The 17,447-nt window shown below is 39.7% G+C and overlaps 2 protein-coding genes across 2 annotated transcripts; one reads left to right on the forward strand and one right to left on the reverse strand.

Annotated features, from left to right (window-relative positions):
• The first annotated feature begins 1,903 nt into the window (after positions 1 to 1,903).
• LOC125230528 lies at positions 1,904 to 15,472 on the forward strand. Its single transcript, XM_048135713.1, has 15 exons — positions 1,904 to 2,099; positions 2,445 to 2,915; positions 3,219 to 3,551; positions 3,632 to 3,964; positions 4,296 to 4,625; positions 8,458 to 8,793; positions 9,151 to 9,417; positions 9,648 to 9,908; positions 10,118 to 10,301; positions 10,683 to 10,858; positions 11,278 to 11,415; positions 12,837 to 12,998; positions 13,472 to 13,582; positions 13,998 to 14,201; positions 15,092 to 15,472. Exons 1-15 carry the CDS (start codon positions 2,024 to 2,026, stop codon positions 15,292 to 15,294), a joined length of 3,585 nt encoding a protein of 1,194 aa, XP_047991670.1. The 5' UTR covers positions 1,904 to 2,023; the 3' UTR covers positions 15,295 to 15,472.
• A 1,038-nt stretch (positions 15,473 to 16,510) lies between these two features.
• On the reverse strand, positions 16,511 to 17,109 carry LOC125229416. Its single transcript, XM_048134247.1, has one exon. It carries the CDS (start codon positions 17,055 to 17,057, stop codon positions 16,686 to 16,688), a length of 372 nt encoding a protein of 123 aa, XP_047990204.1. The 5' UTR covers positions 17,058 to 17,109; the 3' UTR covers positions 16,511 to 16,685.
• Between the last annotated feature and the right edge of the window lie 338 nt (positions 17,110 to 17,447).

The raw sequence follows: 17,447 nt of genomic DNA on the forward strand, positions 1-17,447 counted from the left end.
TCTTTTGCTAATTTTGTACTATTATGTAGGGACTAGGGTTATGAACAAGAAACTTATATAATATTACCTACATCACATTAGTATAATATCTTGGTAAATCTAATATTTGACATATGTTTAGAGAGCATTTATCACATAAAGTGCCTCGTCTCGAAACTCTAATAATTTTTGCAACTGAAGAATTTGAAAGTGTATTATTTCAGGCGCTATACCTATTCTGTACATTTAAATATTTTTTTGCTTAGGTTGATAAAATTTAATATGGTTTTACTACTTTTACTGTTAGGTTGTTTACCGTCACGACATAAAAACGTGTTCCTAAAACACTTAAATTCCACTTGTCGAACCCCTTGTACGGTCGGGATTCAATTTTGGATTATTTCGTGTGCTCGAATTGGTATATGAATATTAGCATAAGGGGAAGGGTTAACTTTCTAAGCAAGCAGCAAGATTGTTCCATGTCCAAAGGCTCCTAAAATTGTTATTCCATTGCGATTCCCTGAGACTTGAAGCATAAGAGTCTCAAGTATTGGAAGGACACATAGTCTTTAATAGGTATGAATGAATAGGTAATAAGTGCGTAGTAGTATATACAACTATTAAAAACAGCTAGTAAACAAGTTGCCTAAGTAGTAAGCCTGTGTGGTGACGGGTTAAGAATTTCACCACCCCCTTTCTTCCCGTGGGTGTCGTAGAAGGCGACTATGGGATATGGGTTAAATTGTGGCGTAGACGAGAGGCTGGCAACCTGTCACTGCAATGTCACAGTTTCGTTTTCTTTCAACCCCTTATTTGCCAAGAGTGGCACTGAAGCTTTAGTAGTTTTATGTGTTCTGCCTACCCCTTTATGGGATACAGGCGTGATTGTATGTATGTATGTATGTATGTAAACAAGTTGATTGGCGTACAATATGCAAGACATTGCAGAACACCTATTATTCTCTTGGTGCATTGTCTATGACAGCTCTGCAAATACGTTAGTTATTTACTTTAGACGGTATTTACTGACGCGTAGGTAATTATTTATATTATCTACTTATTGGTACAATACTACCTCCTGGTATAACCACAGGCAACTCACAGTTTATAATGATTTTTGTCTGGATAATTTTTGAACAAGAGATACAGTTCATCTGTGATGGCAGGACCATGTTTTCAACAGTTTAAACATTGTTTTGGTATAGAGAGATCGTATGCAAAATTGCAAATCCTCATCAGGTTATACTGAAAGGTTTGTATTTCTTCGGCCACTGCCATATCGTGTGGTTTGTAGGAGATTTCAATACGAGAATCGAGTTGGTGAATTGCGATCAAAAGGCGTTCAATTCGAAAATGCAAGCCTTGAAGGTCTCGCTTGAGGCTTCTGTCACATTTACCAAGTTAACAAGTAGGTACAGACTGTTTGTAGTGTTTGTATGCCATATATATTAAATGATTATTGTATCATGTTATATACATTTGTGCTACTGTGGCTATGTACAAAGTGGCGCAAATAACAATCCCAGAATCAGGCACATCTCAAAATCTGCCTATATAAGTCGATTCTGGGATTGTTATATGCGCAATGGGCTAGCAAGTCTAGCATAGCAACCTGTCACTGCGATATCATAATTTCGACATCTTTCAACCCTTCAATTGCTGAGAGGTGGCTTAGTAACTTGAGGAAGAGGAGACTCATAAGGTGAAAAAGTGGATACACCTCTTTGTAGTCGACTGTACATATGCCCTGCCTTTTGGAAATACAGACGTGAATTTATGTACGTATGTATTCTTCTGTACATAATGGTGTGATTACAATTTAAGACAAACACTTCAACGCCAGTCACATCACGATAAACCATTCAATACTTAATAAGATAAACATAAGATCCGCAGCACCCGTCCAGTCGCTACTCGGCCACCCCAGAACGCGCTGCTATCGGCCATTTAACTGAGCCCGATAAGATTATAAAATAGACCAGATCTTGCAAGGATGTAGGATAACAATGTGTTTATCGGCGGCAAGGTTAATGATAGCTAATTGATGTGGGACCAGTGGCGAGTGAGGAGCGGTGACATGCGCGCGTGCGGGACCCTGTTGCTGGCGCTGCTGCTGGCAGGTAATAAATAAACATTTCATAACAAAAAAAACATTGCATATGCTTTTATTTTGTATTTCTAGGTTTCCCAGATATTGTTTTTTTTATAATTTTTCTATTTTAGCCCCTACAAAAACAAACACCTGGCTGCGCTAATTATTGGGATATCTGGGATACTAAAGATTGCTTACACACGTTTGGAGAAAACCACCAAATAACAATTATTATGTACAAAAAAGTATATTTGATTAAAAAAAAGAGCTTAAACATCGTCATACCTGATAAGTGATATTTTATAAGCAATAATTAAGAGTTGTTGATATAGTTTATAGATTATTATTAAACCTAACATTTTTTTTTCCTCAGGCATAAATGGATCTGATATAGAGCCCCAACTTTTCGAGAAAGGAAATTTTGTGGAAATCACTATAGTTACATTTCCAAATACGGTATCAAAATGCTACCTTGTAACTCCGTGGAATACCAACATCGATCTACTGGCAAGTGATACCCTTTCCGAGAAATATGAGTACCTTCCTAATACGATTTCAGCATGTAGAGTAAGAATAAATGATTTGGTTAAAAATGACGAAGGCTTGTGGTCTCTGCATGCTAATATATCTGAAGATGGCGAAGTGAACGAATTAAAGGAACAAGTATACGTAACAATAAGAGGAAATGACGCATCTAATGAAACTGTGAACTCTGAAGAAACAGTTACTTCTGAAGAAAATTCTAAACTGTCAGCAGAAGAGGCCACCATTTCGAAAGAAACTTCAGAAGATAATAAAAGTGCTTCATCGGAAAATTCTGAAGTAACGTCACAAGAGTCTTCAGGTAAGCTTACTGTTCTAGGTAATTTAGATCATTAACCGCTGGTAACATACCAGCTATACTTACCAGCTCTCTGCGATCTGTGTACGAGGAAACCATTTATGAAAAAATAATCACGTCATACGAGAGGTCCTTATCATAAAACCAAGTAGGTACAATTATTTTATGAACTTCCTTCTATACTGTTTCGTAGTCGTTATATGCAGAATAAAAAATAGAATTGTGATATCAATGCCATAAGTAATTTCAATATCAAATAATAAAATATATAAAATTATGAAATAAATAGATGTACGCAATTTACAGAGGCTTCAAGTTCTGAAGAAAAAAAGGCGGTTGAAACACAATGGCTGAGCGACTTACAATTTAGAACGAGAACTGGGTTAGATGTTGACATAAATTTTCCAAAAATCATGAAATCTGAAAAATGTATATTGACAAAACCAGACGGTACGACCGTAGATGTTGAAGAAGTAATTGCTGGAGTTACAGTACACTCCAGTAGCCACTACGTCTCGTGCAGGGTGGTGGTTGGGCCCATGGATGAGACGTTGCTCGGAAAATGGACTCTATGCGGTTACTATGAGGAAAACGACGTAGAGCACAGACGTTGCCAAAATGCCGAAATCATTTGGAGAAGTCAGTAATTCAGTATTTTTCTTTCCTCTGTTAAAGTCCTCTTTTTTTGTCATGTCACTACAGTAACTTGTATATTGCAGGTACTGCAAACCCTGGCTCTGTATGGCAGACTACAATCAATCCTAGGTTTAATCACGTGGTCAGCTTTGGCGGTACCCTGAGTCCTGCTGTTCGCGGCTCCGGCTCAGTAGTCTCCTGCCATGTGGTGACTCCTGATGACGAGGACTTGTTCGTGACCCGGGACAGAGAGTACCCCGACGTCAAGCTGGCGCAGGACACGGATTCTGTCTGCAGTATCGCTATCGGGCCGATAGCGGAACAGCATTTGGCAAATTGGACCGTCTACGGCACCTTTGATTCCGCGTTGTGGAGCTACAATGAAGTCCGTCAGCCTATTAATATGGCTTTATATGGTATGTGCATTTTATAGACATGCTTATTGATCTTATATTACTGTCGAAACAGAGTGCATGGTGCCGGTGTGCAATTGTGCATACGAGGCAGTCTATAGGTATTGTCTGGTTCATATCCGCGTCCGATTTATTTAGGCACGGATTAAGAACCAGAACGCTACAACAGACCGGCATGTAGCCAAGAGTGTCGTCATGACAGGTCCGTAGCCGTAGCGTATCGTAGTTATCTCTCTTAATCAGTTAAATCACTCTTCCGTAAAGATGCGATAGGGTCAGTAGCGTAATTTTCACCAGACACCCATTAAATACAACCTTGCTTATATTTTCCCAGATGAAAACAACCCATACGATCAACCATACAACGTAACAACACTGAACCCGACTCAGCATGTCGTCAACCTGGGCAGTACTCTCCCTGTGGAGGTGACAGGCACAGGAGCCGTCGACGTCTGCCAGTTCACCACACCAGCCGGCCAGATCTACCTGTCTACGGGATCTTTGCCTGCCGGGACAGAGTTCGTGGCACTCAACAGGATCGCCTGCAGGCTCTCCATTGGACCTATTACTGCAGATATGATCGGAGACTGGCAGCTCATTGGGAAGTTCAGCAACCGTAACGTGCATACTGAGAACAGGCTCTCGTTTACGATCGTACAAGAAGGTAAGATCCCCAGTTCACCGCGCCAGCCGGTCAGACCTACCTGTCTACAGGATCTTTGCCTGCCGGGACAGAGTTCGTGGCTCTCAACAGGATCGCTTGCAGACTGACTATTGGACCTATAACTGCAGATATGATCGGAAACTGGCAACTCGTTGGGAAGTTCAGCCATCGCAATGTGCACACTGAATAGGCTCACGGTTACTATCATACAAGAAGGTAAGATCCCCAGTTACACGCCGTCTGGCTAGACATACCCTGTCCACGGGTACTTTGCTCGTCGGGACACACACGTGTCACTCATGACTCAACAGGGTCGCTTGCAGGTTCTCTATTGAACCTTGAACTGCTGATATGATTGGACACTGGCAATTCGTTTATTAAATACCCACTAAATAGTATTTAGTTTTTTGGTTGAAAGCTTTTGTTTATCGTTTACTCATTGACCAACACGAAATACACCCCAAATAATATTAGGTTGCATTCTATCAGTTCTATCACATAGTTTTCATGGCCATCTCCTATTTTCATTATCAGATCAGCTCTAAGATAACATTTCAATACAATCGGAAATTGGAAAACGGGTAAAATTTAACTTCCAAGTCCAAAAATAAAACTTGAAAATTTTAATAAAAGCTTTAACAAAATTGTTTTCGATGTCTAGACACTTATTTACTAGTGATAGGTAGTTATTCATTAATTATAGCCTTGTTACTATCAGCGTTATCAATAAATTCTTTGCGTATTACAAATAAATCATGACTCCTTCATAGCACAATTAAATTTGATTAACGAGGGAATATAGATATATTAGATATCGATCTTACATTACAATCAAGGTACAGTCAAGATGAACAAAACAATTTGCAAAATATGTAGGCAATGAACTAGAATGTATTAAGTAGTTGCATGCATGAAGAATACCTTCATTAACAGATCAGTGTGCGTAACCGAATGCACAAACGCTCACGAAACGGCTGACGATAATATCTCTTCCGTAGCTATCGTAGCTATCTCTATCGCTCTTGCGTATTGGCGTGACAGAGCCAGACTACATTTCTGTGGCGTTTCGGTAGCGTTTCGCGTCACAGAAATGCCATTCGGCTACGGGGCCTGTGCATTTTGTACAATATAATTATGTCCACGCTACCACGCGACGCGAATGTATTCCTCCTTGCGTTATACCGGCATTTGCCACGGCTCATGGGAGCCTGGGGTCCGCTTGACAACTAATCCCAAGATTTGGCGTAGGCACTAGTTTTTACGAAAGCGATTGCTATCTGACCTTCCAACCAGAAGGGTAAACTAGACCTTATTGGAATTAGTCCGGTTTCCTCACGATGTTTTCCTTTACCAAAAAGCGACTGGCAAATATCGAATGACATTTCGCACATAAATTCCGAAAAACTTATTGGTGCGACCCGGGGTCGAACCCGCGACCTCCGGAACGAAAGTCGCACGTACTTACCGCTAGGCTACCAGCGCTTCGCGACGTGAATGTATTCAAACATAATAAAGTAGGTACTATCAGTCGCAAAAGTGCATGGAGAAATTATGAATGAATTCATTGATAAATTAGCCATGCACTTTTGCAGCTGATAGTACCTACAAGTACAAAACCGTATAATGTCTTATAGAACATACCTACCTAAGCATAGGTAATTAGAATAGAATAGAATACTTTATTGCGAACCATGGTAAACAGCTGTAACACAAAGCACCCTGATAGGGTATTGCAAGTTAATCTTATGTCTAGTTATGTTAGTACACAAGCATATAGTTATACATATTATGTTAAAATATCTGGGCGACCGAGCTTCGCTCGGTCCTATTTTAATATATCACGTCTAAAGATTAAAAAAAACTCTTATAAATACAAAAAAAAAAAGACAAAATACAAAAACTTAATTTCTGGCCGGGATTTGAAACCCTGACACCTACGATCTATCTGCGTACATTAGACCGACCTCGTACGACTGAGCTAAGCGGAATCGATGCGCGCGCGGCGAAATTAACGACCATATTTTACGTTTACAAACGCGAAAGAAAAACTCATGAAAACTCGAAAATTCGCGTTTTCCGGGATCTAAGGCTACGCTAGATCGATTTTTTACCCCCGAAAACCCCCACATAACAAATTTCAGCGAAATCGTTAGAGCGGTTTCCGAGATCGTCGGTATATATAAATAAATAAATATACAAGAATTGCTCGTTTAAAAGTATAGGATAGGATATACAAATTTCGTCAACATGACAATATAAACGAGCTCAACATGGTTCAGCAAAAAATTAAAATAAAATAGAAGCAGTCGGAATACTTGTGCATTATGTAATTTAATAATCATTCTTTCTGTCTATGCACTATCCTATAAATGCACTTAAAACGCGTTCAATTTATTGTTTTATGTTCTGAAATATGTAACTTCGAAATTGTACCTAGTCGGAAAGACCGGCATATAAGAGTAAATCAGCTTTTTTAGGCTTTATGGGAAATAAGTAGAGTGTAAACGGGTTTTGTAGGTTAATTTTGATTGTAATTTTCGGCTTTTCTTTTGTCTAGACCTGAAAAAAGAAGGTTATCAACCTCATATACGGGACAATATGACGGTCTTGCCTTATAAATAGAAAAATGCTGATATGTTGAAAATATCAACGTTATTTGTTTTAATATCTATCACATTACTCACTGTTATTACAGAATATTATAACAATGAATATGATTTTGATACTTATTCTCATATGAAATTACGCGACGAGCACTAGACGGTCTTGCCTTAGCGCGTGGGGACAGTCATCCCGCCGAGCCTTAAAAAAAGTGATTTTTATCACTTAAGGTTACTTTAATTCACCAAAGTATTATAAAAGCTTTGTAAAATATAATATTTTTGCTAGCCCATAGGACCATGCGGATTACTCCAGACTACTTTAATTGTCTAGTTCTATCTACTCAAACTTTATTTCAAATAAAGTATGCCGATCTTGCCCGCACTGACCTTAAGTTTTATTTCGTTATTAAGGTTCTCTAGTATCTATATTTTCTTAATTATAACAATTGTGCTTATGAAAGTCGACTAATATTACATTTTGGTAACAAAATACGATCAACTAAAATTTGCTGACGTCAGGTACTGTCCAAACATACACACCCTTAACTGAATATACACCGTGTTTCACTTAACACTAAAAACCTGAAAACAGTTTGTTCAGAATCGAGAGTAGAATCGATTGAGCTATATCTTGATGGGGGTAATATTTTTATTTAAATTTGTATTATTAGTTATTTTTTACGTGCCTATTATATTGTACTCGTAAGACAACATTGTGTATATCGCATTGCTAGAGGTTGTTTACCTTTTTCAGTATTTAGGGGTATTAATACTGGCTGGTTACTTGGACGATTATTTTTTCCGCTACGAGTTTGACGTTGTTTGTCAGTTTAATCTTAATGTTTATCATAAGTCATAACAAATTGAACTCGTATGTCGTTAAACTTTATGTCGTTGCAGTAACGTACACAAATAAATAGTTTTATGGTTTATGGTGGAAGTTAGCAATTATTTTATTGAGTGTAGAGCTAAAAGTCAAGTAGAGGTGTACAGAAAATTAAAAATTCAATTTTAAAAAAAGTAACCATCAGATTAAAAGATGAATACTCTAGATGAGTTTAAAAAAATAAAAATCAGTTGGGGTGTCTGAGGTTTTGAGTGTTACCGGAAACACGTTGTAGACGTTTGTAATGATGAAATGATATGGACAGTTGTTGCTGCTGGTTCGAATATAATTATATGTCACATCTAATACAGATTGTCAAATAATTCATTGTGTTCTGTTACAGATCCAAGCAACCCCATAGAAGAAGATAGAACAGTGGAAAATCTAAACGAACAGTTCATTGATACCAGCATCGGTGCCAGCCACCGAGTCGTAATAGCTTCCGATATCTTCACCTCCTTCGAAAGTTGCCACATCAGAACTCCAGAAGGACTCCAGTACACTATCATGGAGGGCTTTCATATTCCTGGAGTGGAAGTGGTGACAACATCTAATGTCAATTGCGGCGTTACCATCGATGTCTCTGAGGATCTCATCGGAAATTGGACTCTTATTTCCCGGGAAGTGAGAAGTTCCGTGGCTATTGAGAAGCGCCTGCCATTCATTATTTACGTCGAAGGTATATCTGATTAAAATGACACTAATTTTACGTGTATCAGCTCACGTACTGGTGATAAGATAGGAAAATCTTAATATTGATTGTCGTCTACTTAGATTACTACTAGCATTTTTGATTTAGGCTTTTATTGCACAAAAATGATTAATATAAAGCACTTTGATCGACCTTCAGCCGTGTGTTGGCCTGGTGACTAAGTATAAGCATTTATTCGGGCGAACTCGGCTTCATCGCTCTGGTTGGCGAAAATTTACGTCCCTTGGCATGCTTCATTTTAAAAGACATTACTCGTAGAAAAGGAGAACACGAATAGCCCCTTAATTCAACTGAAATATACTTGATATAAATATTTCATTTCAGAGCCTGTGGAAGCTGTAATTAATGAAATAACCATCACAGAAGGCAACTCCATCCACGTCCGTTTATCTAATCCCACTGAACTCTACGACACGTGCAGGCTAACGGACCCCAATGACGAAGAGCTTGCCTCGGTTATTGTGGACGAGAACCACAAGGAAACCTGTGGGTTTGTGGTGCCCTCGGTCGATGCCAACCATGCTGGCATCTGGAATATCGTTCATGGAAAAACGATTGTCTATAAAGCCCCTGTGCTGGTGCATGTTAATGGTAAATATTTTTATTAATTAAAGCATAAGGTAGAACAGAAAATAAATATCCATGAAGAGCAATAGGATTCACTTTTCGTATTCTTTATTATATTGCTTTTAAATGCAAGCATTAACTGTGGAAGTCAACTTTCAAGCAACTTAATAGCAGTTGAAAAAGAATCTCATAAGGTGGCCGCCCATCGACCGGTTTCTTTCCTAGACGCAACCTAATAACTTAATATTTTTCAGCTAGAGAAAACCTGGACACTTCACACATCACCTTGGTGGAACACAGCTCCGTGAACGAAACAATTGGACCCGAAGAAGCAGTGTACTGCAAGGTGATGAGCCCGGATGGCAACGTGGTGTTCGACCGCTTCGGGAGGTGTCAGCTGACCTTGAACCGCGTGTTGAAGGATCAGCATGAGGGTGGCTGGACCTTGTTGGTTGGCATGCCAGGACGGATCGTGACGGAGAGATACTCGCTGCTTGTGAGCGTGACGGCGGCAGGTTAGTGCTTCTCCTTTATGGTTTTGTTGTGGTTTTAAAGCGCTGCAACATTATTTCAAGCTATAAGTATACACAGAAAGAGAACTATGAATTACATTTTAGGAACGCGTGATAATAAAGATGCTATGCTTGTAAAATAATATTTATCTGAACCATATAACCTGATAAATCCTAGTCATATCAAAACCACATCCACATTTCTTTTTCAGATACAAAGCCAGAAGTCTCGTCTCACGTGTCAGTGAACAAACCAACAGTGGAGCTGACGTGTTCAGTAAAAACTTCGCAGCAGATAACAGGCTGTTTATTCCGTGGCCCTGCAGCTGCAGAGGTTCTCGTGGCTAACCCAGGCGTCAGTGAAGGACCCTACGTCTTCCACGTCAACCAAACCAGGTACTGTTTCTATAAAATAGTCTTCCAACATTTGAACATTCTTATCAAACTGAGAGGGTTCCATGCCATGTAAGGGGTCAAATAATTCCATAGTAGAATGTTGATACCTAGTTTGGAATATCAAGGGTTGTTTCCCGGATCCAAGTAGATTGACGCGTCTTCCTAGTGAATATATTTATACCTACATAAAAGGCAAAGATTACGCGGATTAAGCCATCAGACGAAAAATAAAATAGGAAACAACCGAAAACACAGACTATATATTATAATCTTGAGCCCAAAATATCTGAAATAGGACCTCGTAGTCACCATAGTCCCCCATGTCTCGACTCTCAAGTGTGTTAAGCTTCGTGTCAAAATTCGGTTACATTAATTTTCCAGCACCGAGTCCGAGTACTACTACACCTGCAGTCTCCAGATCACGGAACCTGTCACCTCAGACCTGGGCCCGTGGCGCTGTGACCTGGAGTCCGAAGAGGAGAACTATTACGGATTCCTTACTGTGCTTTGCCCGTGGGCACTGAAGGATTCTGTCATTGCTGAGTCTGTGATGACAGGTGCGTTAAATTATAAGGTTTAACAATCAAAAATAACTGGTAGGACCGTTGCTTACCTTTAGGTACCTTTACATGTGTGATTGTTACATCTAATGAAGATTTTTAGCTAATTTTGGCCGGCAAGCATGGTAGCGCGACATAGTTTATCGCATCAGTGCGTCCTTTTCGCATTTCGCCCGCTTGACCTAAGTTTCTCGTTTGATGTGGGATGTGGGCGATGAATTGTAGGTCATCTGTGACTGCAATATCACAATGTCATGTGGAACTGAAACTGGAGCAAATGAGCAGATTCATGTACTCTGCCTATCCCTTTTGGGAATACATGAGCAAGTTTCCCTGTGTCGTTGTGTCCACCGAGCAACGCAACCAAAAGTTGAGGGTAAAGAAGTACTTATTAATAAAATTGTGCGTGGTTTCAGTGCCCGTGCTGTCGGCGCAGGCCAGCATGCTGTCGGTCGAGGAGCGGGAGCCGGTGACGCTGGCGTGCGCGGCGCGGGCGCCGCTCCGCTACTGCTACTTCAGGGCGCCCAACGGAACCGTCTTCAATGTCGGCCCTGGTAACATTCAATCATTTTATTTTCATCATTTTTCATCCATTTTTAGCCGAATGGTAGTTAGTCTAATCTATCTCTATCGCTCTTGCGTATTAGTGCGATAGAGCCAGACTGCATTTCTGCGGCGTTTCGCGTCCCTGGTAAGAGAGGCAGAGGGAAACCAAAAACAAGATAGAGGGTAGTGCTAAAAGATATGGATGAGTGCAAAGTGTCCGAAGACGACGTGAAGGATAGGGCGAAGTGGAAGCGGATGACACGGAAAGCTGAACCCAGCAACATGTGGGATTCATAGCTTGGAAGAGAGAGAGCTTATGGTCATAAATTTTCCCCCTCTTCATAATGTGAATACATGTAGCCGTATGAAGAAATACGAAGGGAACTTCAAGATAGCAAAATTCATAGATTCTTAGTAGTTTACCTGGGATACCCCCATTTGCCAGAATTTCATTTGCCATAATTTTATTTGCCATCCTATTCAACAATCATAATATTGTTTCTCATAACATCTTATGCCATAATCATTGTTTACTATATTAATCTAGTGCCAGAAACTTTGTTTCCCATAAAGTCAGTTTCCATAATGTCATTTGTCAGAATCATCGAAATCCGTAATTACCACATTCCATACCATCATTTGTCATACAAATTAGCGTCCAGAAAAGTCAATTTCCATAATGTGCTTTGGCAGAATCGAAAACTACTATAATAGGTACTAGAAGGACTAGAGAATGAAACTGCTATCAGAAAGTAGGTTAGGTTAGGTTAGAACTGTGACCCCCTGGAAAATGAAACTGCTATCAGAAAGTAGGTTAAGTTAGGTTAGAACTGTGAACCTCTGGAAAAGGAAACTGCTTTGAAAAGTAGGTTAGGTTAGAACTGTGACCCCCCGGAAAATGAAAATACTATCAGACAGTAGGTTAGGTTAGGTTAGAACTGCGACTCCCTGGAAAATGAAACTGCTATCAGAAAGTAGGTTAGGTTAGGTTAGAACTGTTACCCCCTGGAGAATGAAACTGCTGGAAAAGTAGGTTAGGTTAGGTTAGAACTGTGACCCCTGGAAAATGAAACTGCTATCAGAAAGTAGGTTAGGTTAGGTAATAATATGGGCAACAATTAATATGGCAATAATTGCTTATGGCGTTTGAATATTCTATGAAACCATATTATTGCACTTAATAATATGGCTAACAAATAGTATGGCATTTTATGATTATGGAAGGTAATATTCGGATAAACAACGAGTATGTCATATGATTTTTATGGTAAACAAATCATTCGGGCAAATGAAATTCAGGCAAGTTAGATTCGGGCAAATGAATATTATGTTAAATGACTGTCGGGCAAACAATAGACAACCCATTGCAAAGCTTCACCCAACGCTTCTTATCCTAGCTTTATTATTAGTATTTACCTCATGTTTCCAGAAATGTCATCACCAACCATGGAGTACGTGGGAGCCGGTTTGGACGCCGGCGAGTGCGGCGTGCGCTTCCAAAGCTTACTGCACAGCGACGCCGGTGAATGGTCATGCCACGCCAGCATCGACAGGCAGGAGCAGAACCAAACCATCTACGTGGATATCAAAGGTAGAAACTTAAGAAACTAGAACTTGAAGTCACATCTGTCCACATCGAGCCGCATTTTATGTCTGTTAATCACTCGTTAGAATGAACATGCTTATGCATTTTTTCAGCGTGCTGATGCGTAAACAAAATGCGGCTGGATGTGATTCCACCCTAATTCGTTAATTGTTACGGACAAGAAAATGGAGCGCAAATTGCGTCGTGTAGGTATGACTATGCTGGCCAAACGCAACTAGGAGAAAAAATCTTATACAAGCACTATATCTGGCGCAATTTGTGTCACTTGTAATGCTCGTTTTCACGAAGTAAGTAGGTAGGTAATACATAATGGTATAAATACGTTGATGATCACTAGAAACACGTCTACTTCTGAAATTAGATATTAGCTGCTGTTCTATAATTTATTATTGTAAAATATTTTCCTTGTCGCTTTGTATCTTAATTAGTAACTTATCGTTGTTTTACCGAATTTGCAGAAGAGATGAGAGTATCGAGCAAGATCCAGTACGACTCTGTGGTAATCGAAGGCCAAGTCGCGTGGAACCGGGAATTGGAATATTGCCGTTTCGTTCGCTTTGACGGATTTGGTGAGTTCACTGTTGTTAATAATTTTGTTGCATAATTTTGCTATAATACGTTTAGCGAGCGTTTACTCCTCATATACGTACGGCCTATCGATTATTGAAAAAGTAACCATGATTTTTAAAACAATAGATTTAAAGTCCCGCGCATGGATCCGTGTCTATGCAAACGAACGAGGGGTTAAACATTTTTAACTCTCCGCTACGAAGTCACTATAATAAGTCATATATAATCGCGCCTACCGTACTTCACTGGCAAAAGTCACAATAAAGTTTTGAAATAGGACACACTTCATTTGGAAAAACTTAAAAGGAATTGAAAGATAGCCGCCCTCTTTTATTTTGTTTTGTTGAAGCCAATTTCTATACATAGATTATCCATGGGTTTTGGACCATAAATTCCATGACGTAATGTCCACAGGTTTCTCATCAATCGACCACGTAAAGTCACCCTATTACCAGGACGAGAGCAGTTCTTCAAGAGGTATCTGCAGGATGCGCGTAGCGTCGACTCCTGAGAATCTGCAGCCCTGGACCGTGGTAGCCAAGCTCCAAGGCAGGGATGGAGAGATCTCTCGACTGGCGGCACTCAGCTGGCCTGGACCTGAACCGACTCCTAGATACTGTAAGAATTACTACTAAAGACTGTATCGTTAAGTATAAAGACAACTTTGAGTAGCCGTATTTATTTGCTATTATATTTTTTTCTTATAACAAGACATAGGCTTCGTAAGTCACATAATACGCATTTTGTCCTAGAAACTCGACGTAAAGCATATGGTTTAGACAGTATAGACTTAATCCTCCCGAGTACCAATTACGATTTCGAACAAATGCTACTACAAAATTCACAGATTGCGTACGATACGATTGCGAAAAAAAATTTTACGGTGCGAACTTCAACTAACACATGATCCACATAGCAGAATATCTGGACCTAGTCTAGCCACTGTTATTTGTAAAAAATAAAGTGTAGGATCTATGTATGGCGGCCATTTAGAGAACCTGGCATGGCGCTTACGCTAACTCTGACTTTGATGTCAAATTATCTATCATACAGTGTTTATATCGATCTGGTTTAGGGACTGTTCAAACACCATGAATGTCTATTAGACTTTGGCCTATGGCTACTTTTTTTATTTGTTTCTCTCATCCTACTTGCAACAAAAATTAACGGCAATCCGAAACGTTGCTCAAAAATGCATTTTTTAAATTACTTATATAAATTCACCGCATTTATTCTGTAAGTGTCCAATTGAAAAACCATGAAGAGGACTCTTAAAGAACATGTTTTGGCAGCATATTAACCTTTGTTTGTTTCAATCGTACATAGAGTCATTGGAATATTAAGTTCAGTGAAAAAGAGAGTAAGAACTTAGCTCTTTATTTTTAATGTGCGTTCAGATCTAGCAACTGTAGCATTAGTGAATCCTCATTTGTTTGTACTTCCTCATTGGCTTACAAAGTGCGCTATAGTAAGAAATGTACAAACATTAATTTGTAATTTTGTTGCAGATAACGCCATATTCCTGTGGCTGCCGATCCTGACAATCTTCATCGGCTGCATGCTTCTGGGCGCCGCGCCGTCCAAGAACCGCCGCTGGGCCGCCGAGCGCGCGTCGATCTTGCGCGCGAGCATGCGCGACAGTATGCGCCGGTTCCCCAGCTGGCGCAAGAAACCACTCACTGACACCAGTAATACCAGCCCTGCTGCGTGAAGTGGCTTATGGTGATTTCGGGTCTCCAAAAACATATCGACTTTCGCTAACAAAAAATCGCTCGTTAGTATGAAAACGCTGACAACACCCAATGGCCTTGACGCTAGCGTACACTGTCTATTCGTATGGGAGTAAGTGAGAGCGCGATGCCATTAAAAGAGGGCGGCTAGGTACGAAAAGTACGGAAAAATATTAAAATAAAATAGAAAGATACATTATTTGCGCAATATGTTTCGTTAGTGTTTTAGACATGTGATTGTAATTTTAATGAAAGATAACTAAGTGAATAATTGACCGACATAGAACCGTTTAATGATGAACTCGAAAAAAATCTTTGCATTTTTTTTCTATCGAGCCGATTTCATTAAATCGTGTATCGAGTACGGCTGTGTTCGTTGAAATATTATCATTTAATTTACTTGCCTTACTAAAACTAATAGTTTGTCTTAAATTAAAAAACTGCGCAAGTAACATCAATTTTGCGCAATTGGGTGTTGTCAGCCCCTGAACATGCGCACGCGACGGCGACGCGTAAGCGTCTTCATATATACTAGTTAACGAGCGATTTTTATTCGGCTAGAGCAGATTCCACGTCGATAGGTTTGGGGAAACCCGTTAGGGTATTGTTATGACCCAAGAGCAGTCAATACAATAAATTAATTCAGAGTACAGGGACAGTTGAAAGTGCAACTCAGAATCGGAAGCCACTTTTACCAGACGTACGTAAGTTTCTATTAATGTTACATTTGTCAATAAGAGATCTAATATTGATTAACAGTATTTTAATGAATAGGCAGCTCATTATTTGTTAACATCTACTTGGATACCGTACTTATTTTTCACTCATTCCTAGTACATGGAAATGCCTATTAATATATGTTAAATACTTACCTACTACGTAAATACCTAATAAATGCGCAACAGTCAAATAAAATTTGTCCTTATTTCATCCCCCTAGTCTTACAGAAAAATACAAAATTACTTGAAATATTTTCATTGACCAAAAGTAATCACCACTCTAAACATGATACTTGAATAATAAGCAATGCCATGACAAATGTACAAGATTTTTGGTTTTACAATCTTTCAATAGGACATTACGATATAAGTTCGAAACAAGTGGCGATAAATCGACACAAGTTAGTTACGAATAACATTTAAGAACGTTAAATAATTTAAGTAGGTACATGTTAGTACATTTGAATCTAATTATTTATTAGGTACAATTTATTTGTGTGTGTAATTATTGCACTATTTTACATAGTACATTTCAACTTTATCCAACTTTTATCTATTCAACAAAAGTAGTAGTTTAACATTCCGCACGTTTAATTATTAAATTTATAATCAAACAAGAACATTTAAAAAAATCGAAATCCTCGTAAGACTCGTTAAGCGTCAAAGTTGTAGCAATCGTCAAAGACGTAGGAGCCGTCGGGATTGGTCTTGTTCCTGTTGATGAAGCAGTAGGCGGAGGCTGCGCAGACGCAGCGCGTGCCCAGCACGCACGTGGCGTTGCAGTTCATGATGCTCGAGCAGTAGCCCGGGCAGCGGTTCACGCACTCCTCTTCCGTGCTGAACCTGAACTCCCGAGGCGCGTTCGACACGTCGCACGGCGTCAGCCACGACGCTATGTTGATACCCAGCCGCGTTATCGTTATAGGCGTCCTCGCCGGACCCTGCCAACCGATCGTCACCACGGGAGGCAGAGCCTCATTCAGGAGCACACATAGTCCAGCGAAAAGGAAAACCCTCTTGAACATTTTAGCAGCTTACTCCACGGCTGACTGGCGTACGTGACACCCCTACCATGCTTATATTGGGGAGTTAACAACAAATAAATTACTTGCAAACAAGTTATTTATAATTAACGACCTTATCTGCATGGTTGATAATAAAGTGAGCACCAGACTTACACACTGCCGCGACGCCGCGTTATCGCGGTTTAGGGCGTCAAAACATGTCCAACGAATAGCGCAGCGGAGAATTTACGTAAGCAGTTTAGCGATTCAATTGCTGCAGTGGTTACAAAATTTTACAATATTGAATAGCTGTGGTGCCTGTGGTCAAGAACTTAACACAAAATTTAAAAAATTGTAACTTGCCCGCCGCTCTAGTCGTTAAGATGTTAGCCGCTTAAGCTGAAGACCCGG

The sequence above is a fragment of the Leguminivora glycinivorella genome, chromosome 1, assembly GCF_023078275.1.
Source record: "Leguminivora glycinivorella isolate SPB_JAAS2020 chromosome 1, LegGlyc_1.1, whole genome shotgun sequence".
Classification (NCBI taxonomy): domain Eukaryota; kingdom Metazoa; phylum Arthropoda; class Insecta; order Lepidoptera; family Tortricidae; genus Leguminivora; species Leguminivora glycinivorella.